General features: G+C 43.5%; 1 protein-coding gene across 1 annotated transcript in view; it reads right to left on the minus strand.

Moving 5' to 3' along the window:
* Positions 1 to 20526, minus strand: part of SHISA8 (shisa family member 8) — a 175506-nt gene extending 154980 nt beyond the window's left edge. Inside the window, exon 1 of the mRNA XM_053689055.1 lies at positions 20012 to 20526. Coding sequence (XP_053545030.1) covers positions 20012 to 20526 — 515 coding nt within the window. The remainder of the gene's footprint in view (positions 1 to 20011) is intronic.
* Between the last annotated feature and the right edge of the window lie 1910 nt (positions 20527 to 22436).

The following is a 22436-nucleotide window of genomic DNA, read 5'->3' on the forward strand; positions in this document are numbered from 1 at the left end:
CAAATTTAAATATATATGTATTGACAAGGCCAACCCCCTCTCCTCCTGTGGATTATTGTGTTCCCACCAGTTCCCCTTTTATGGTTACCATGATTGCACTTTTGCCCTGAAAGAGCTGTTTACTGCCCCACTCGGCCCCTTCCTGACTTGCCAAGGCTCACCTGTGATCTTAAGGAACTACTTGCCAGCTTGGCTCGCTAGAGATCCCAGCTGAACTTTATACTAGGTCACTCCAGAGGCCCTTTGCCCCAGAGCTCCGCTCTTTGGAGACTTGTTATACCTCTGATGGGCATGGGCTGAGGTGATTCCTAGGAGGGAGCTCACTCGGGACCATGGGTTTTGGATACTTCACTACCTCATGCTGGTCCTGAGTAAACCTTTGCTAGGCTGAAGCTCGGGCCCCCAGCCACGGATCATGTCACTTTTTGGACTGTTACATCTGGGGGTCCGGGCTCTCCAATGATACCCTTGAATACCCGCCGGTCCCCCGGGATAACCCCAAAACTATGACCTAGCTATTGTGGGATCTCTACATTCCTATGGCTTCTATGGAGGCACCAGCCTATCTGGAGGGGTGGTGATTTCTTGATCAGGTAAGGCTCTTATCAGATGACAAATGTATATAAGCTGTGTGTTTGTCCCAATAAAGTCTGATCATGTTGCACCTTAATACTTGTCTTGTCTGGTTATTAGGGTGGGCTTCTTGCTAAAATCACTTTCCCCCGCTATACAGCTACAGGTTCCAGGATAAAGAAGGATCGTTTGGCGGAGATATCCAGTCAGGTTACCTTCTATCTGGAACATCCAAACCACAACCAGGCCCCCTTTGGATGGAGCAGAGATACTCTGGGCTTAAAAGAAGAACCCTTAAAGACAAGTGGGCAGCAACAAATCCAAGGCAGCGATCGTCGCCGGGCTGATGGAAGGTGATCAAGCCAGCGATCAGGCCAGTGAACCCGGCACGTCAGTAGCCGAGGCAGTGACCGGGCCAGCGAACCCTCAACCGGGGGGACTGAGATGTCCGAGGTCCAGTAGGAAATCCAATGGTGGCTGGCACTCTATGGGACCACCCCACCACATCATCACACAGATGATTGCCGACACTACTCACCTCAAAATGTTGGGGGTCCAGAAAGCTATGGGGGGAGCCACACCTGCCGATCTGAGGCCTGCTTCACCCCAAAAGAAGTTACCCCATGAGGCTTTCTGTGCCTTTAAAGACGGAGAGGAGGAAATTGATTGGTACCTCCAGGTATTCGAGACTCAGTGGGAACTATAGGGCATTGCCGAGACAGACTGGGTCACCCTCCTGATCGGCAAACTATTGGGAAGGGCTTTGGATGCTTTTGAGGCTATTCCCCTGGAAGATAAGTGGAGCTATGACCGGGTGAAGGAATGCATCCTGACCTGGTATGCCATCACTCCAGAGTCACATCGTCTCAAGTTCCGGAGTCTGAAAAGGAGAGAGGGGCAACCCTTTACTGAGTGGGCCCATCAGTGTACCTGCTCCCTGGACTATTGGTTCTCGGGTTGCCAAGTCACCACCCTGGCTCAAGACCCCAGCTCATTTTCTGGAACACTTCTATGACCACTCCCTGCCAGAGGTACGAGAATGGGTCTGGGATCTGAAACCCGCCACAGTAGACCAAGCTGCCGTTTTGGCGAACCAGTTCCTGTATGCCCAATGCACGGTTCGCCCCAAACCCTGTCCAATGATCCGCACTACTACCGCACCTCCTCGTCCTCCATTGACACACCAGTACTCCCCTGTGCCACCGGCGCAACCCCCACTCTTCTGGCTCCAGTCTACCCTGGAAGACTGGAATCCGGTACTACTGGTGCAATCAAATGAGCCATGTTCGATCCAATTGTCAAAGGAATCCGCCTCCTACCAACTGGACCATATCTCCTGGGGCCAGAGCGGGGACAGACCCAGATGGGTTAGGAGGGGACCGCTTTAAGTGGGACGAGGACTCCTAAACTGGGTTACAGAGGGTGGCGGGAGTATGCAGATGCCCAAGCAACAGTTGGTGGTACCACAAAAGTATTGGTATGACCTACTAGGGTACAACATTCCCCTGGTCGGACATCTAGGGATTACTAGGACTTCTTCTGGCCTGAGATTACGGGGGACGTTAGACAATACTGCAATACCTGTGACATCTGTCAGAGAGTAGGGAAGACCGGTGACCACTCTAAAGCTTCCCTTAATCCCCACCCTATCATCAACAAACCGTTCAGCAGGATAGCTGTTAATATCGTCGGACCATTGCCCCATCCCAGTACCTCAGGGAAGAGATACATACTGACGGTAGTCGATTACGCTACCCGGTACCCGGAGGCAATCCCCCTGGTCAACATCCAGGCAGAGACAGTAGCTGATGCCTTGCTCTGGATCGTTGCCAGAGTGAGTTTCCCCTGGGAAATTATCTTGGACCAAGGGACCCAGTTCACTGCTGAGCTCACCCAGCAGCTATGGCGGCATTGCGAGATCAGACCCCTGCCGAGCTCTCCATACCACCCCCAGACTAATGGGTTATGCAAGAGGTTCAACAGGACACTGAAGCAGCTGCTTTGGACATTCTCTGTCTCTCATAAATACTGGGAGAGAGCCCTAGACACAGGATATGGGGCACAGCCACAGGATATGGGGCACAGCCACAGGATATGGGGCACAGACACAGGATATGAGGCAAAGACACAGGATATGAGGCAAAGACACAGGATATGAGGCACAGATACAGGATATGAGGCACAGACACAGGATATGAGGCACAGACACAGGGCACAGACACAGGATATAGGGCACATACACAAGATACGGGGCACAGACACAAGATACGGGGCACAGACACAGGATATGGGGCACAGGGTACAGACACAGGATATGGGACACAGACACAGGATATGGGGCACTGACACAGGATATGGGGCACTGACACAGGATATGGGGCACTGACATAGGATATGGGGCACAGACACAGGATATGGGGCACTGACACAGGATATGTGGCACATACACAGGATATGGGGCACAGACACAGGGCACAGACACAGGATATGGGGCACTGACACAGGATATGGGGCACAGACACAGGATATGGGGCACTGACACAGGATATGGGGCACTGACACAGGATATGGGGCACAGACACAGGATATGGGGCACTGACACAGGATATGGGGCACTGACACAGGATATGGGGCACTGACACAGGATATGGGGCACAGACACAGGATATGGGGCACTGACACAGGATATGTGGCACATACACAGGATATGGGGCACTGACACAGGGCACAGACACAGGATATGGGGCACTGACACAGGATATGGGGCACAGACACAGGATATGGGGCACTGACACAGGATATGGGGCACTGACACAGGATATGGGGCACAGACACAGGATATGGGGCACTGACACAGGATATGGGGCACTGACACAGGATATGGGGCACTGACACAGAATATGGGACACAGACAAAAGGCACTGACAGAGGCCATGGAAAAAAAAACATGGTAGGCTAAACAAAGCCACACATGAGCCGCACTCCCTTTGTGAAAGTGAAAAATGTTATTTAGCAACATTTTGCGGAGCTAAATCACTATATATAAAGTATATATCAGTTACAACATGGGAGAATAACATGGGACATTTACATGGGTCTCAGCAGCAGAATTCACCTAACAATAAGCATTTCACATATTTCATTTTGTTTCCTAACTTAGCATTTCCATAAAGTGACTTATGTGTGTTGTGACAAATTGTCCCCTTTCAGGAAAATGACAGTGTTTGTGAGCTGCGCAGCATGAGGCTGACACGGACTTCAGTAGGATTAGTTCACAGCTGCAATTAGAAAAGAGAGGGAAGAATGAATCTACTTAAATATCAATTAACCCCAGAAACAAACTCCATATAACCTATTCTACTCCAAAATAAAACTAATTTCACGCCTTGTCTTCCCTCTGGCTGATACTTGAGACTGAGGGGCCGATTTATCAAAGCGTCAATCTTGGCTTATTCGCTGAAGTCAATACGCTCGCCAGACATCGTTGATGTGAATCTACATATGACGGCCTTATTTATTAAAAAGTCTGTCAAAGGGGCGGAGCTTGGCCGCTTAGAGAGATGGCCGTGTAAACACATAGCTCCTAGACCCACGCCTGCAAATCCCAACAAAATTAGCCACATATATCCAACAAAATAGCACCTGACAGGGGGCAAGGCACTCTGGAGTCTGAGGCTGGAAAAAGAGCCGCCGCGGATCGCTTGCACCTTGGATTGACCCCCTGCACAGTTAGACCCGCGCGCCAGAACAGAGACGCTGCGCCATCTTGGAGGAATCCACACGCATCTGGATCCTAGACTAGCAGCAACCCGGATGGTCGGAGAGGCAGGCGGTTAATGTGGTAAGCCTGTGAAAGCAAAGACCCTGCACATCTGGCTCCCGGTGACCGGAGGGCTCAAGCACCACACTTTTAACCCTATTCTAGCCAGCACTATCACGCTTGCTCACGCAGGGGGCACTACTCACTGCAGGACATTATTCTAAATATAACCTGCCTGTCTCTAAAAAGGCTACACTCTGTGGACACTAACTATAGCAGCACCAGAGGCATATACTGGTACCGGGAAGATCCCAAAAGATAACATAGGGGGACGTTATAAGTTGCGCATCATACTGCAGCTATCCGAAGTAGGGGAATTTTTAGCTGGCCCTTACCAAATAAGCACCCACCTACAACCAGATATAATATGCAGATACTGAAAAGACCCCATAAGATAACACAACAAGATTTTGTACAGTGTGGCAAGCTGATCAGTGCAAAGTACTGCAGCAAAGAAAACACACACCAGCAGCAGGGAGAGTACATAAAATACCACAGAGAGATCCTGACTATCTAACTTACCTGAAGTGGGGGAACCCCCCAGATATATAATCTGGACATGCCAGGTAGAAGACCATATAAGCCAGATAACCTACCTAACACCCGAACAATGCAAAACTACATAAAACAAACCGACTCTAACCAGCCCTCAGCTGCTGAAGCATCAAATCAGAATACACAAAAAGCAGACATGCAGAACAAATCCTCCCAAGCCACAAACCCTGCAGACTTCACCAAAGAGGATTTGAAATTGCTTTGTACTAAAGATGATGTCAAAGAAATGATGTCAGAGGTAAAAAAATGGTATGGGGAGCTAAAGAAAGATCTATCAAGGGTAGTACAAAGAGTCACGAACTTGGAAGAGAACCACAACACTACTTTCAATGACATTCAGCATGTGTTTCGTCTGGAATACGAACAAGAAGAAACAATCCACCACCTACTTGACAAAGTAGAAGACTTGGATAATAGGGGAAGGAGGAACAACCTCTGCATCAGGGGCATTCCTAAAGCATACAACCAACGGCTTTGGAGGGATGCCTTCAAAGTCTATTCCGGACCCTCAAGGGAGATGAGGGGGCACCAGATATAAACATCGAAAGGGCCCACAGAGCCTTACGAGCCAAACCCCCTCCAAAGGCACCCCCGAGAGACGTCATCCTGAAACTACTGCACTTCAAAGACAAAGAGGATATAATGAAGTATGCCAGACAGACTTCACACACGCAGGAAATAGAATCCAAATCTTGCAGATTTAAGCCCTACCACCCTACAGAAGAGGAGAGATCTTAGTTATATCACTACGACTCTACAAGACCAAAACATTCAATACAGATGGGGTTTCCCCGTGAGCATCATTGCCACTAAAGGAGACACAACGGCCATATACAGATCTCAAGAAGACTTGCCACGTTTTTGCGAGACTTTGCGGATTACCATTAAAACTACAGAGTTACACCACCGAGATATAACGGATCACCACACTCTTCCAAGAGGAAGCCGCCTGTCTCCAAGAGAGAATCATAGAGACAAGGACAGCTTGCAACTGGCTACCGCTAACGGTGGCACAGACACTAGCGGGGGTACCGAATAGACCATAACCGCCTCCTGTTGGGACTTTTTCCTAAAAAGGCTACAGTTTGTAAGTTTTTCTTTATTATTAATATTTATAATTCTTTCATTGGATTGCAGATGTGGGATAATACCCACCTTTCTATTGTTATAACTTTTGATTTGTTCTTAGGAATTTTGCCTATTGTTTATTTTACTAACAATTATTTAACAGTATTTTCCTCAGATTGGTTTAGGATTGTAATTAGAGTATTTGTACACAGTTGGAGAATTGTAAGACACTGTTCATATAATAAGCACACCTATAGGGGGCCTCAGTGATCTGATAACGGAAGCCCACCCGAGCAACACTCCTTTAAAGACGGTGACTATACACGACAAAAAGCGCCATTATTTACTTCCGTTATAAAACACATAATTAATTGATCCACCCTACAATAATGGCAAAGGACCCTGAACCTAGCAAAAGGCCCCTTACGCTGATTTCTATTAACGCAAAAGGTTTGAATAGCCCAGAGAAAAGATCGATAGTCTTTAACCAATTGCACCACGCTTCAGGAGATATAATCTTTATTCAGGAGACCCACTTCCAGATAGGGAAAGAGCCTGCATTTCTTCATCAACGATATAGATCAGCTTACCTGGCATCAGGGAAGGAAAAAAAAAGCGGGATAGGGATCCTATTCAGCAACTCAATCAACTTCAAACGCACTCATAAGATAAAAGACCCAAACGGCAGGTACATCATAATCTCTGGCCTCTTATACAATAATCCTGAAACATTTGCAAACATATACCTTCCAAACACTGGCCAACAATTATTGCTCGAACACACGAAGGGCACACTTTCCTTGGGGGGCGACTTTAATCTACCACTAGATCCCACAATCAACACTTCTACTGGAATGTCCTGCACACCAAAACAAACTATTAAGGCCATAAATACACAGATCCAACTTTTAAGATTGCATGACATATGGAGAACCATAAACCAAAACAAACAAGACTACACTTTTTATTCTCACCCGCACCGTACATACTCTAGAATAGATTATATCTTGACTGACCAACTAGGCCTATCCATGATAGACAATTCCACTATACTACCCCTCACCTGGTCTGACCATGCCCCGGTGCAATGCAAAATCACATGGCCATCTATGCCTATAACGTCCTTTATCTGGAGGTTAGATGAACCCATGCTGGATAACCCACTGACTAGGTCAGACATTGACAATTAAACCACGATTCAGAACCTAAACACTTCAGACTCACTTGACAGACCACACCAACGGGAGATCATGTGTTCCGTCCTGGAACGCTGGGGGTGACGGATGACGGATAGTCCCCTCCCCAGCATCCCCACCCCCCCTTCTCACCCCCAATATATATTCATCCTCATTGTATAGGTGATGCAGTTACTCTAAAGTTATATTGATGCACCTCTTTTTTTGTATGTTTGTACTATGTTTCTATGCTTTGACAGGGCGTAGAGCCCCTCCGGCTCCTCCAGAGTTGGCATTGGAGAAAGGACTGGAACATGGACATTATGCACATTTTATTTGTATTGTATGAGAGACTTACAGTATGCAATATGATACTTAAAGGGTCCTAACGCTGCTTTTTTATGCCCGCTGGTATTACGAGTCAGGCAGGAAAGGGTCTACCACTCATTTTTTCCGCTATTTTAGCATACCGCAAATCCCCTTACGTCAATTGCGTATCCTATCTTTTTAATAAACTACCTATTAACCCCTAAACCGAGGCCCCCCCACATCGCAAACACTATAATAAAATGATTTAACCCCTAATCTGCTGACCAGACATCGCCGCCACTTTAATAAATGTATTAAACCCTAAACCGCCGCCCTCCCGCCACACAAACACTAGTTAAATTGTATTAACCCCTAATCTGCGGTCCCTAACATCGCCGACACCTACCTACATTTATTAACCCCTAATCTGCCGACCCCAACGTCGCCGCTACTATATTAAATTTATTAACCCCTAAACCTAAGTCTATTAAGTCTAAACCTAAGTCTAACCCCCCTAACTTAAATATAATATAAATAAAACGAAATAAATTTACTACTAATAAATAAATTAATCCTATTTAAAACTAAATACTTACCTATAAAATAAACCCTAAGCTAGCTACAATATAACTAATAATTACATTTTAGCTAGTTTAGGATTTATTTTTATTTTACAGGCAATTTTATATTTATTTTAACTAGGTACAATAGTTATTAAATAGTTATTAACTTTTTAATAACTTCCTAGTTAAAATAAGTACAAATTTACCTGTAAAATAACCCCTAACCTAAATTACAATTACACCTAACACTACACTATAATTAAACTAATTACCTAAACTACCTACAATTAATTACAATTAAATTAAATAAACTAAATTATGAAAAAAAACACTAAATTACAGAAAATAAAAAAGAATTACAAGAATTTTTAACTAATTACACCTAATCTAATCCCCCTAATAAAATAAAAAAGCCCCCCAAAATAATAAAATTCCCTACCCTATACTGTTAAAAGGGCCTTTGCGGGGCATTGCCCCAAAGTAATCAGCTCTTTCACCTGTAAAAAAAAATACAATACCGCCCCCCCCAACATTAAAACCCACAACCCACACACTCAACCCTACTCTAAAACCCACCCAATCCCCCCTTAAAAAAAAACTAACACTAACCTGGCACAAGTGGAACTCCAGAGGGCCAGAAGTCTTCATCCGATCCGGGCAGAAGAGGTCCTCCAAGCGGCAGAAGTCTTCATCCAGGCGGCATCTTCTATCTTCATCATTCCGATGCGGAGCAGGTCCATCTTCAAGACATCCGACGCGGAGCATCCTCTTCATCCGATGGCCGACGACTGAATGACTGGTCCTTTAAGTGACGTCAGCCAATATGATTTTTCCTACCTTAATTCCAATTGGCTGATAGGATTCTATCAGCCAATCGGAATTCAAGGGACGCCATCTTGGATGACGTCATTTAAAGGACCAGTCACTCAGTCGTCGGCCGTCGGATGAAGAGGATACTCCGTGTCGGGTGATCTTCAGGGGGTTAGTGTTAGGTTTTTTTAAGGGGGGATTGGGTGGGTTTTAGAGTAGGGTTGGGTGTGTGGGTGGTGGGTTTTAATGTTGGAGGGGTATTGTATTTTTTGTACAGGTAAAAGAGCTGATTACTTTGGGGCAATGCCCTGCAAAAGGCCCTTTTAAGGGCTATTTGTAATTTAGTATAGGGTAGGGAATTTTATTATTTTGGGGGGCTTTTTTATTTTATTAGGGGGATTAGATTAGGTGTAATTAGCTTAAAATTCTTGTAATTCTTTTTTTTTTTCCTGTAATTTAGTGTTTGTTTTTTTCGTAATTTAGTTTATTTAATTTAATTGTAATTAATTGTAGGTAGTTTAGTTAATTAGTTTAATGATAGTGTAGTGTTAGGTGTGTTTGTAACTTAGGTTAGGGTTTATTTTACAGGTAATTTTGTACTTATTTTAACTAGGAAGTTATGAAATAGTTCATAACTATTTAATAACTATTGTACCTAGTTAAAATAAATAAAAGTTGCCTGTAAAATAAAAATAAATCATAAGCTAGCTACAATGTAACTATTAGTTATATTGTAGCTATCTTATGGTTTATTTTATCGGTATGTATTTAGTTTTAAATAGGATTAATTTATTTAATTATGTTAAATTTATTTTGTTTAATTTAAATTATATTTAAGTTAGGGGGGTGTTAGGGTTAGGGTTAGACTTAGGTTTAGGGGTTAATAACTTTATTATAGTTGCGGCGACGTTGGCGGCGGCAGATTAGGGGTTAATAAATTTAATATAGTTGCGGCGACGTTGGGGGGGCAAATTAGGGGTTAATAAGTATAATGTAGGTGTCGGCGATGTTGAGGGCAGTAGATTAGGGGTTCATAAGTATAATGTAGGTTGCGCCGGTGTCCGGAGCGGCAGATTAGGGGTTAATAATATAATGTAGGTGTCAGCGATAGCGGGGGCAGCAGATTAGGGGTTAATAAGTGTAAGATTAGGGGTGTTTAGACTCGGGGTTCAAGTTAGGGTGTTAGGTGCAGACATTAATTTCATTTTCCCATAGGAAACAATGGGGCTGCGTTAGGAGCTGAACGCTGTTTTTTTGCAGGTGTTAGACTTTTTTTCAGCCATCTCAACCCCATTGTTTCCTATGGGGAAATTGTGCATGAGCACGTTTTGCCAGCTTACCGCTACCGTAAGCAACGCTGGTATTGAGGTGAGATGTGGAGCTAAATTTTGCTCAACGCTCACTTTTCTGAGGCTAACGCCGGCTTGCAGAAAACTTGTAATACCAGCGTTGGCTTAAGGGAGCGGTAAGAAAAAAAGGAGCGTTAGCACCGCACAGCCTTACCAACAAAAACTCGTAATCTGGCCGTATGTTTGTTATACTTTTGTTCTTAATAAAGCTTTTGAAACAAACAAAAAAAAAGTCTGTCAAAAACACGCGCCTCAAGTTAGAATTGGACTGTTGAGTCATCAATGTTGCGGTTATATATTTTCTAACTTTATTTATACCATTTTATTACTGTCCATGAACAAGCACATTTCTCTAAAGCTAATCTTTTATTTTTCATCTGTTAATGTCCAAGAAATAGCTAGATTTATACCTCAACAAACAATATCTCATAGAAAGTTATTTTTATATTTATTTGTTATACAAAAAATCTGTTATATGATACTTTCACATAAATTAATGTGTATTTGTATTTCTAGAAGTCATGATGTGCTTTAATGTCATTTTTTTTATATAAATGATTATTAATGCTAGAATTTTTACATATATCTTTGCACATACTTGTGTGTGTGTATATATATATATATATATATATATATATATGTGTGTGTGTGTTATGTCAGAAATCTTTTGCAAACATATTTACATGTCCCCAAATTCCTTTTTTTGTTCTAAACAATGTTGTCTGTCATATCTCTGTTTTTATTTATACCACTATATGTATTGCGAATATAACATGTAATCAGAGTATCATATGTATTTATTTGCAATCAATGGATATTTTAAGAGCTGGGACAGTTTTCTCTCTGCAGCTGTCTAACCTCTCCTGATTGCAGTCGAGTTTTAAAAAACACCCCTACACAGGTGTTATAAAATGGGCTGGCATATAAAATGACATTTCTTACTGAAAAAGAAATTCAAGAGAAGGAAGAAATACACTGAAAATAGCATGACAGTAAAGAGGTGATTTTAATTTATGCTGTATCTGAATCATGACAGTTTAAAGTTAGGTGGGCTATCCCTTTAAGCTATCAACGTAAGATTGTATTGAATCAAACATCTTTAAAATATTACACTGTGTGTTCTAATGTCAGCATCAATGTTTATCTTTAATACTAATTTCACATATACATACTTTTATAATACACAATGTAACAAATGGCACTTACAATTTCTGATAAGTGGTCAATGACTCAAATATAGAGCAATTTGATTTGTTAGTGATAGTATAAAATGTATATTTAAATCAAATTGGCTGATTTAATTAATCACGTGATTATGCATTTCCCAATAAAAAGTGGTGGAAAATTTTATTAGTTTGTGGGTTGTTTAGGAGATCGAGTATTGCATTAAATTTGGTGCAAAGTTTTCTTCAAATTTGGTGCAAAGTTTTACGTGCAGCAGTATTACACCTGAATAACGCAAGCGTCAATTTGCATCTTATTGCTCTTGCGGGAGCGTATATTACGTTGAACATTTCAACATTTGACAATGCTTCTGCTGTGTTAACTACTGCGGATCAAATTAGTGTCGAATTTGACACGGAATTCCAGCGTAATATCAGTTGAAGCACTGATAAATCGGCCCCTGAATGTGGATCCGCAACCAACTCACACAGATAATTTGAGGGCACTGAGATGATTGTGAGTGGAAAAGCTGTCACTCCTGAATGGTTGTGAGACATCTTCTGGTACTGAAACAATGGCTGCCCAGCACCACTCATTCCCTAGGCTGCTGAATAAGGCTACCAAGTCCTCTGTCATTAGTTCATGCTCTCATTCTCCAGCTATCTGGATCAAAGAGGTCTTCCATGTGATCATCTGTTGATAGCAAGAGTTGTACAATAGCTTGTAGAACTCTCTCTCCTAGTAGTAGGTCATGAACTATCATAAATGGTGTACAGCAGCTAATAAGTAATAGCTACAGATATTACTTTTTATGGTAGCTGTGGTGATGCAGTAACAACAATAGCCTGTGAGAGGCGCTATTATGTAGGGCAGCCCGCAATGCTCCAGTAGAAATAAATGTTCATACAACTCAGAGCAAAGTCCAAAACCCAGAGTGAAATTAACAGAAAAAACCTGGCACCCCACAATTTAACTGTGACCAACTGGGGATCCCTCCATAATTAAACCCTAACAGTGACCACATGGAACTCCTCAAATGCAAATAACAAGGGCCACACTGAATGGTGCTAATCCTGCCAGTACAACTAACCCTAACTCTCCCTTCACCACAAACACCCTTTAAATCTAACACTCCTATGCTACCCCCAAAACCAAGCCACTAACTTAACTTATGACATAAGCTAAAAAATAAAAGTTGCATTAAAATAATAACATTTTCTTATTTTTTTCAGGTAATTCTGCCTAGAAATAGATAGCTCTTTTTAAACCCCACATTGTGGTCTGAAATATCTCCAGGGTCCTCCTCTATATGTAGATTACATAGGCAATCCTTGTTGGTTAATCCTTTTAAACAGGATTTTGATTGGGCTTCCCTACTGACATAGTCAAAGCCTTGATTGGTTAGTATTACTGAGGGAGGGGCTCATATAGGATAGTGTTTCCCGTCCTCAAGTAACGCTAGCAGGAAAGATTTTTATGATATCTGCACTAGAGCTCAGATAAACTAAACAGCTATTGGGTGAGAGAAGGTTAGTAACCATGGTTACTGATCAGCGGATTATTTCACCTGTGATCTAGCTCAGATATCATGAAAATCTGTCCTGTTATGGGTGCTTAAGGACTGGAGTTGAGAAACTGTCCTGTATGAGGGACTGGGGTTGGCGGTCGTATTGGGAAGTCATTTAAATAGCAGAGTTTTTGTGGTCGGCGGTTGCATGAGTGGGGTCTTAGAGTTAATCATGTTTTTTAATGGAGCATTTTCTTGCTTATAGTAGTGGTAGGATCAGTGCAGTTACCGTTAATAACACAAGGTGAAGTCCCTAGTGGTCCCAGTTAAAGGGACATAAAACTGCTGGGTACAACTACAGTAAGATGGTTACTACTCACCATGACATTATTTTTCCTTCTGCACCTGAAGCTCTCTCTGTTTATTTATTTGAGCTCATTACAGAATCCAGCTGGTAAAGCTCTGCATTTCAAACTGGGCGCCATCATCTTGTTACATCCTGTGACAGAAGCAGTGAACATTCACCGATCTGTGAGGCTTCTTGATGAATGTACCTTGCACTTCAGTTTAGCTCATACAACAGAGAGCAGAAACATTACAGTTTAAAAGTTACATAACAAAAATAATCTCCAAGATGGCGGCACCCAGCATGAAGATGCAGAACTTCACTAACTGATCATTGTAAGGGGTTAAAGTGAGAGAACGACATAAGGAAATGCAATAATATAATGTGTAGTAACCGCTAGCACTTTAATGTCGCTTTAAGGTTCAATTCTGACGTTAGCTTTTGGTCACAATGCTCTGAGTGTTCTGAGTTGTGATAAGTTGAGCTGAGGGGTCTGGGTACATGTTGTTATGGTTAATTGCATTGTGGGAAATCACAGGCTTATATTTAGTAGGAGCATTAAGGGTGCATCGTATAGGCTATAGCATACATACGTATGCAATATACTGTAGTTGCCAGTGTTATTGCGGTTTGAATCTCCTAGATGGAGGCTTATAGAGATGAACTGTTAGATACGGCTACCTGCAAATAGCAACAGGTCAAGTACAATCCAGTAACTAACTGGCAGGGCGACTTCATTGTGACTTGCATCTAGCCCCTAATATCTGAGGAGGAGGGCAGAGTTAATTAAGAATTTCCATTAATGAACAATTAAAGCTGGGAATCTCCTATTTTAACAAAATTTGTAGAAATGTGTCCAGCACTTATAACCCAAAAGGAGAACAGTCACAAGCAACTGCCAAGCTTGTAAATTCCAGTAGAATTAATCATCACATGATTAAGGGGCATTGGCCCCGAAACGTCGTGGTTTTGTCTGCTCCTGCTATGGAATAATAAAATTGAAGATTGTTTATAAGGAGGACTGTCTTTTGCTGAATCTCCTATTTTAAGTTTGATTGACAATAAAGCGTTAATTAGTTAGTTTTCTGCTTTTGAATTTTGCGCCATTGTTAAGAGGGGCATATTGTAGCATAGCAGCTAGCATAATACAATATTTTATTACAGCATCCATATTACATCTGAGGATATATAGGTGCAGCCCAAAGATTAGGTATAAAGGTATAGCCCAATGATCAGGTATAGAGAAACAGTATAGCCCAATGATCAGGTATAGAGATACAGTATAGCCTATGAACTGTGTATAGGGCACATTCCAAGGGTTAGGTATAAAGGTATATCCTAATGATCAGGTATAGACATATACCCCATGAATTGTGTATAGGGCACAACCAAAGGGTTAGGTATAAAGGTATAGCCCAATGACCAGGCATAGAGAAATAGCCCATGAATTGTGTATAGGGCACATTCCAAGGGTTAAGTATAAATGTATAGCCCAATGATCAGGTATAGACATATAGTCCATGAATTGTGCATAAGGCACATCCCAAGGGTTAGGTATAAAGGTATATCCTAATGATCCGGTATAGACATATAGCCCATGAATTGTATATAGGGCACTGTCATGGTTCCCGGGCTGCAAAGGTTAAACCCCTACCCCCCTACAACCTCACCCCTGTTGTTTCTCAGTGGTTTTGGGCTCCTCAGAGCAACCACAATCTCTTGAAGCTTTTGTTTGCTTGTTTTGTGTTCTAAACCTGCTAAGAGAAGAGCTGATGTATGACCGGGAAAACCCTCCTAGCTTGGGCTCCCTGAAACTCCCGGTCCGCCGCCTCACAACGGACACCCGCCTAACCCCTCTCTGGCTGGCCGGGCTCCTGGAACTCCCGGTCGGCCACAGAACAGCAGGACACCTGCTAACTTTACCCCTGGTCGCTCCAGCAACCATGTGCCCCAGAGCTCTGCTCTTTTGGGGATTAGTAGCGGGGAGGGGAGCTCCTTTGGGAACCGGGGTTTTTTGACACCCCTACCCCCATAACTTCAACAGGCTGTATCTCCGGTTCCCAGTGACAAATGACGCTGATTTTTGGACTGTGGCACCTGGGGACCGAGAGAAATGATAAAAAGTGCCGCCACTCCCCTGGGATCACTCGGCACCTCCATAGCAGCCACAGTCCTGGGATTCTGTTGGACTGTAGCTGCTATGGAGGTGCCGGTCTGTCTGGAGGGGTGAGAATTGCGGGACAATTGTGTGATTGTCCATTATCTTATCAAGATGAGCTTTGTGTATAAAAGGAGTGTGTGTTTTCAATAAAATCAGTTCCTGTTTCACCTGAATGCTAGTATGTATAGTTATTTGGGTGGGCTCCTGCTAAAATCACTTTCCTGGGCTAAATAGCAGCCTGTTCCAGGCAGAGGAAGGACCCTCTGGCAGAGCTACCTAGTCTGGGCAGCCGGAGTCTGCCATAGGGTAGGACCCCGAATACTGGTGCTGTCAGGCATCAGGGGTGGCTACGGGCTGTGGTCACTTGCCAGCTACATAGCTGCAGTCGGCAGGAAGGAAGCAGGGCCCGTTTGGTGGAGCTACCCAGTCGGGGTAGCCGGGGTATCCGTCACAGGCACAACCCAAGGGTTAGGTATAAAGGTATAGCCCAATGATCAGGTATAGAGAAATACCCCATGATTTGTGTATAGGGCACATCCCAAGGGTTAGGTATAAATGTATATCCTACTGATCAGGTATAGAAATTTAGCCCATGAACTGTGTATAGGGGTACAACCCAAGGGTTAGGTATAAAGGTATAGCCCAATGATCATGTATAGACATATAGTCCATGAATTGTGTATAGGGGTACAACCCAAGGGTTAGGTATAAAGGTATATCCTAATGATCAGGTATAGACATATAGCCCATATATTGTGTATAGGGCATAACCCAAGGGTTAAGTATAAAGGTATAGCCTAATGATCAGGTATAGAGAAATAGCCCATGAATTGTGTATAGGGCATATCCCAAGGTTTAGGTATAAAGGTATAGCCCAATGACCAGGTATATAGAAATAGCCCATGAATTCTGTATAGGGCACATCCCAAGGGTTAGGTATAAAGGTATAGCCCAATGACCAGGTATAGAGAAATAGCCGATGAATTGGGTATAGGGCACATCCCAAGGGTTAGGTATAAAGGTATAGTGCAATGACCAGGTATAAAGATATAGCCCATGAATTGTGTATAGGGCACATCCCAAGTGTTAGGCATAAAGGTATAGCCCAATGATCAGGTATATAAATATAGCCCATAGATTGTGTATAGGGGTATAGCCCAAGGGTTAGGTATGGAGGTATAGCTCAATGATCATGTATAGACATATAGTCCATGAATTGTGTATAGGGGTACAACCCAAGGGTTAGGTATGAAGGTATAGCCCAAAGATCAGGTATAGACATATAGCCCATGAATTGTGTATAGGGGTACAACCCAATGGATATAAAGGTACAGTCCAATGATCGGGCATAGAAGTACAGCTCAGAGTGCTATGTTTACAGGTACAGCCTGTGTTGGATATAGAGGTGCAGCCCAATTAGATAAAACAGTACAGCCAAAAAAATGGTATAGAAGTAGAGCCAAAGAATTATGTATAAAGGTAAAGCCCACTGATTGGGCATAGTGATAAAGGCCATGGATTGAGTATAGAGATGCAGCCCATAAATTGGGTAAAGGAGTACAAGCCAAGGATTGCTTATATAGAGAGTGCAGTACAAATAGTAGGTATATAGGTACAGCCCAAGGGTTTGATTTTGGGGGTGCAACCCAAGGATTGGTTATACAGGTATAGCCCAATAATTGAGCATAGAGGTAAAGCTTAGCTAATGGATTAAGTGGACAGGTAAAGCCAATGGATCAGGTATACAGGTAAAGCAAATGGATTGGGTATACAAGTAAAGCCCATTGATTCCATATACAGCTAAAGCCCATGGATTGGGTACATAGGTAAAGCCCATAGATTGGGTATACAGGTACAGCTCATGGATTAGATATACAGCTAAAGCCCATGGGTTGGGTAAACAGGTACAGCCCATTGATTGGGTATACAGTGAAAGCCCATGGATTGGGTAAACAGGTACAGCCCATGGATTGGGTATACAGGTAAAGCCCATGGATTGGGAATTGAGGTAAAGCCCATGTGTTGGGTATACAGCTAAAACCCATGTGTTGGGTATACAGGTAAAGCCTATGGATTGGGTATACAGCTAAAGCCCATATGTTGGGTATACTGGTAAAGCCCATGGATTGGGAATTGAGGTAAAGCCCATGTGTTGGGTATACAGGTAAAAGCCCATGGATTGGGTATACAGGTAAAGCCTATAGATTGGGTATACAGCTAAAGCCCATGTGTTGGGTATACAGGTAAAGCCCATGGATTGGGTATACAGGTAAAGCCTATGGATTGGGTAAAGCCCATGTGTTAGGTATACTGGTAAAACCCATAGATTGGGTATACAGGTAAAGCCCATGTGTTGGGTATACAGGTAAAGCCCATGGATTGGGTATACAGGTAAAGCCTATGGATTGGGTAAAGCCCATGTGTTAGGTATACTGGTAAAACCCATGGATTGGGTATACAGGTAAAGCCCATGGATTGTGTATACTGGTAAAGCCCATGGTTTGGGTATACAGATAAAGCCCATGGATTGGGTATAGAGGTAAAGCCCATAGATTGGGTATACAGGTAAAGCCCATGGATTAGGGAAAAGAGGCAAAGCCAATGGATTGGGTATACATGTAAAGCCCATGTGTTGGGTATACAGGTAAAGCCTATGGATTGGGTATAAAGCCTGTGGATTAGGTATACAGGTCAAGCCCATGGATTGAGTATACATGTATAGCTCATGGATTGGGTATACAGGTAAAGCCCATGTGTTGGGTATACAGGTAAAGCCCATGGATTGGGTATAGAGGTAAAGCTTATGGATTGGGTATACAGGTACAGCCCATGGATTGAGTATTCAAGTAAGGCCCATGGATTGGGTATACAGATAAAGCACATGGATTGGGTATACAGGCAAAGCCCATGGATTGGGTATACAGGTATAGCTCATGGATTGGGTATACAGGTAAAGCCCATGGATTGGGTAAACAGGTACAGCCAATGGATTTGGTATACAGGTATAGCCCAATGATCGGGCATAGAGGTAAAGCCAATGGATTCATTAGACAGGTAAAGCCCATGGATCAGGTATACAGGTAAAGCACATGGATTGCGTATATAAATAAATCCCATGGATTCCATATACATGTACAGCCCATGGATTGGGTATACAGGTACAGCCCATGAATTGGGTATACAGGTAAAGCTAATGTGTTGGGTATACTGGTAAAACCCATGGATTGGGTATAAAGGTAAAGCTCATGTTTTGTGTATACAGCTAAAGCCCATGTGTTAAGTATACAGGTAAAGCCCATGTGTTGGGTATACAGCTAAAGCCCATGTGTTGGGTATACAGGTAAAGCCCATGGATTGGGTATACAGGTATAGCTCATGGATTGGGTATACAGGTAAAGCCCATGTGTTGGGTATACAGGCAAAGCCCACTGATTGGGTATAGAGGTAAAGCCCATGGATTGGGTATACATGTATAGCTCATGGATTGGGTATTCAGGTAAAGCCCACGGATTGGGTATACAGGTAAAGCCCACAGATTGGGTAAACAGGTACAGCCAATGGATTTGGTATACAGGTATAGCCCAATGATCAGGCATAGATGTAAAGCCAATGGATTCATTAGACAGGTAAAGCCCATGTTTCAGGTATACAGGTAAAGCACACAGATTGGGTATATAGATAAAGCCCATCATGTGTTGGGTATACAGCTAAAGCCCATGTGTTGTGTATACAGGTAAAGCCCATGTGTTGGGTATACAAGTAAAGCCCATGGATTGGGTATACAGCTACAGCCCATGGATTGAGTATACTGGTAAAGCCCATGGATTGAGTATACAGGTAAAGCTCATGTGTTGGGTATACAGCTAAAGCTCATGTTTTGGGTATACAGCTAAAGCCCATGTGTTGGGTATACAGCTAAAGCCCATGTGTTGGGTATACAGGTAAAACTCATGTGGTGGGTATACAGCTAAAGCCCATGTGTTGGGTATACAGTTAAAGCCCATGGATTGGGTATACAGCTACAGCCCATGGATTGAATATACAGGTAAAGCCCATGTGTTGGGTATACAGGTAAAGCTCATGTGTTGGGTATACTGGTAAAGCCCATGGATTGGGTATAGAGCTAAAGCTCACATTTTGGCTATACAGCTAAAGCCCATGTGTTGGGTATACAGCTAAAGCCCATGTGTTGGGTATACAGGTAAAGCCCATGTGTTGGATATACAGCTAAAGCCCATGTGTTTGGGTATACAGGTAAAGCCCATGTGTTGAGTATACAGGTAAAGCCCATGTGTTGGATATACAGGTAAAGCCCATGTATTGGGTATTCAGCTAAAGCCCATGTGTTGGGTATACAGGTAAAGCCCATGTGTTGGTATACAGCTAAAGCCCATGTGTTTGGGTATACAGGTAAAGCCCATGAGTTGGGTATAGAGGTACAAAACAAAAGTGAAATATAGATATAAATGTTTATATTGAAAACAGCTTAATATGTATCCACACACGTATCTAAGTCTACCTGAGATGATGTCATTTTTTGCCACTTTGCTTGATGCCAGTTATATACCTTATAACCTATAGTAACAACATTGACATGAAATGTTTCCTCACCTGGACACATTCATGTCCGTTGGTGGCCTCTGTGTCTTCTCCACTGCCAACTTGGTAAAGATTCCCACCAAAACCATTAGAGCAGCTACGCCACAGATGATATACACAATCATATTGGTCTTGTCCTTGTTTGGGTCATCAGATGAATCCTCTCCACGGGCAGGGGTCTTTTCCTTAGTGGCCCAGTTGGGGGTATCATAGTTCGAGCATGTACTTTGGTCCAACCTGCCATGCTTGAACTGGCAGCAAAAGCGATATCCGCATGTACCACAGCAGTATAAGTAGCTGCTGGCATTGCAATTAAATGGTGGGTCCCATTGCCCCATCACATCAAAATAACCTCTACATCTTTCTGCCACTGCTTGGGGCAATTCAGTGGGCAGTGGAGGAGGTTTGGGAGTCATGTGTACCACTTCTTCACCAAGTCCTGCCTTTGTGTTGGGGGCTCTGGCTGTTACATGCCCAGGATCCAATATGATCAGCCAGCAAATTCCAAACCAAAGGATGCCCTCCATCTGAAGCTCACAGGAATGGCATCAATATTCTGCCACAACAGATTATTCCGACTCTTGAACCCTGAGCCTGAAGGCGACCTCTTCCATACTCCAGCACTTGCTCTCCGAGCGGCAGAAGGGTGTAGGATTAGTTTTATCCTGGAGGATCTTTAAAAGACATGGATATATTCCGGGGAGAAAAGACAAACCAGCTTGATGACCTTGCTCTCTGCCTCTCTGCTTTTCCTGTTTGACCTGGTTTTGTTGCATTCACTGCTGCTCTATCTGAAACTCTCTCACTTATGGTTTGTCTCTGTTCTCCAGAGCTAATGCTGCTTCCAACTTTTTCTTACTTTTTCTGCTTCTTCAGTTGTTGTGTTTGGTTCCTATCATCTTCTGCTCTTCTACTTAATTTGCTCACCAGGAATGTACATTGTCTCTGAGGTCTGTGCTAGTGTGAGGTCTCTGTATGAGGGGAGGGAGATGAAAAGGGTGGGGGTGAAAAGGGGGGCAGCAATTAGTGAGGCGGGAGGTGGCACCATTACTGAGTAATATGAGAGAGCGAGAGCAGCTGCAGGACTCAGCACAGATCCAGCTGTAGTGTGGGTGTATCATTATCTCTATTTCAGAACCTCTCTGACCAACTTATGTAAATTATCACTAAGTTATCAGTGAGTGTGAGCAGGGGGTCAAATAGTTATCAGTGAGTGTGAGCAGGGGGTCACACAGTTATCAGTTAATGCGAGCAGGGGGGGTCACAGTTACAGTGAGTGTGAGCAGAGGGTCACACAGTTATCAGTGAGTATGAGCAGGGGGTTACACAGTTATCCGTAAGTATGAGCAGGGGGTCACACAGTTATCAGTGAGTATGAGCAGGTGAGTCACACAGTTATCAGTGAGTATGAGCAGGGGGGTCACACAGTTATCCGTGAGTATGAGCAGGGGGTCACACAGTTATCAGTGAGTATGAGCAGGGGGTCACACAGTTATCAGTAAGTATAAGCAGCAGGGGGGTCACACAGTTATCAGTGAGTATGAGCAGGGGTCACACAGTTATCAGTGCGTATGAGCAGGGGTCACACAGTTATCAGTGAGTATGAGCAGGGAGGGTCACACAGTTATCAGTGACTATGAGCAGGGGTCACACAGTTATCAGTGCGTATGAGCAGGGGTCACACAGTTATCAGGGAGTATGAGCAGGGGGTCACACAGTTATCAGTGCGTATGAGCAGGAGTCACACAGTTATCAGTGAGTATGAGCAGGGAAGGTCACACAGTTATCAGTGAGTATGAGCAGGGGTCACACAGTTATCAGTGCATATGAGCAGGGGTCACACAGCTATCAGTGCGTATGAGCAGGGGTCACACAGTTATCAGTGAGTATGAGCAGGGAGGGTCACACAGTTATCAGTGAGTATGAGCAGGGGTCACACAGTTATCAGTGAGTGTGAGCATAGGATCACACAGTTATCAGTGAGTATGAGCAGGGGGTCACACAGTTATCAGTGAGTGTGAGCATAGGATCACACAGTTATCAGTGAGTATGAGCAGCAGGGGGTCACACAGTTATCAGTGAGTATGAGCAGGGGGGTCACACAGTTATCAGTAAGTATGAGCAGGGGGTCACACAGTTATCAGTGAGTATGAGCAGCAGGGTGTCACACAGTTATCAGTGAGTATAAGCAGCAGGGGGTCACACAGTTATCAGTAAGTATAAGCAGCAGGGGGTCACACAGTTATCAGTAAGTATAAGCAGCAGGGGGTCACACAGTTATCAGTGAGTATGAGCAGAGGGTCACACAGTTATCAGTGAGTATGAGCAGGGGGTCACACAGTTATCAGTGAGTATAAGCAGCAGGGGGTCACACAGTTATCAGTGGGTATGAGCAGGGGGTCACACAGTTATCAGTAAGTATGAGCAGGGGGTCACA

This window comes from Bombina bombina, chromosome 7, assembly GCF_027579735.1.
Source record: "Bombina bombina isolate aBomBom1 chromosome 7, aBomBom1.pri, whole genome shotgun sequence".
Classification (NCBI taxonomy): domain Eukaryota; kingdom Metazoa; phylum Chordata; class Amphibia; order Anura; family Bombinatoridae; genus Bombina; species Bombina bombina.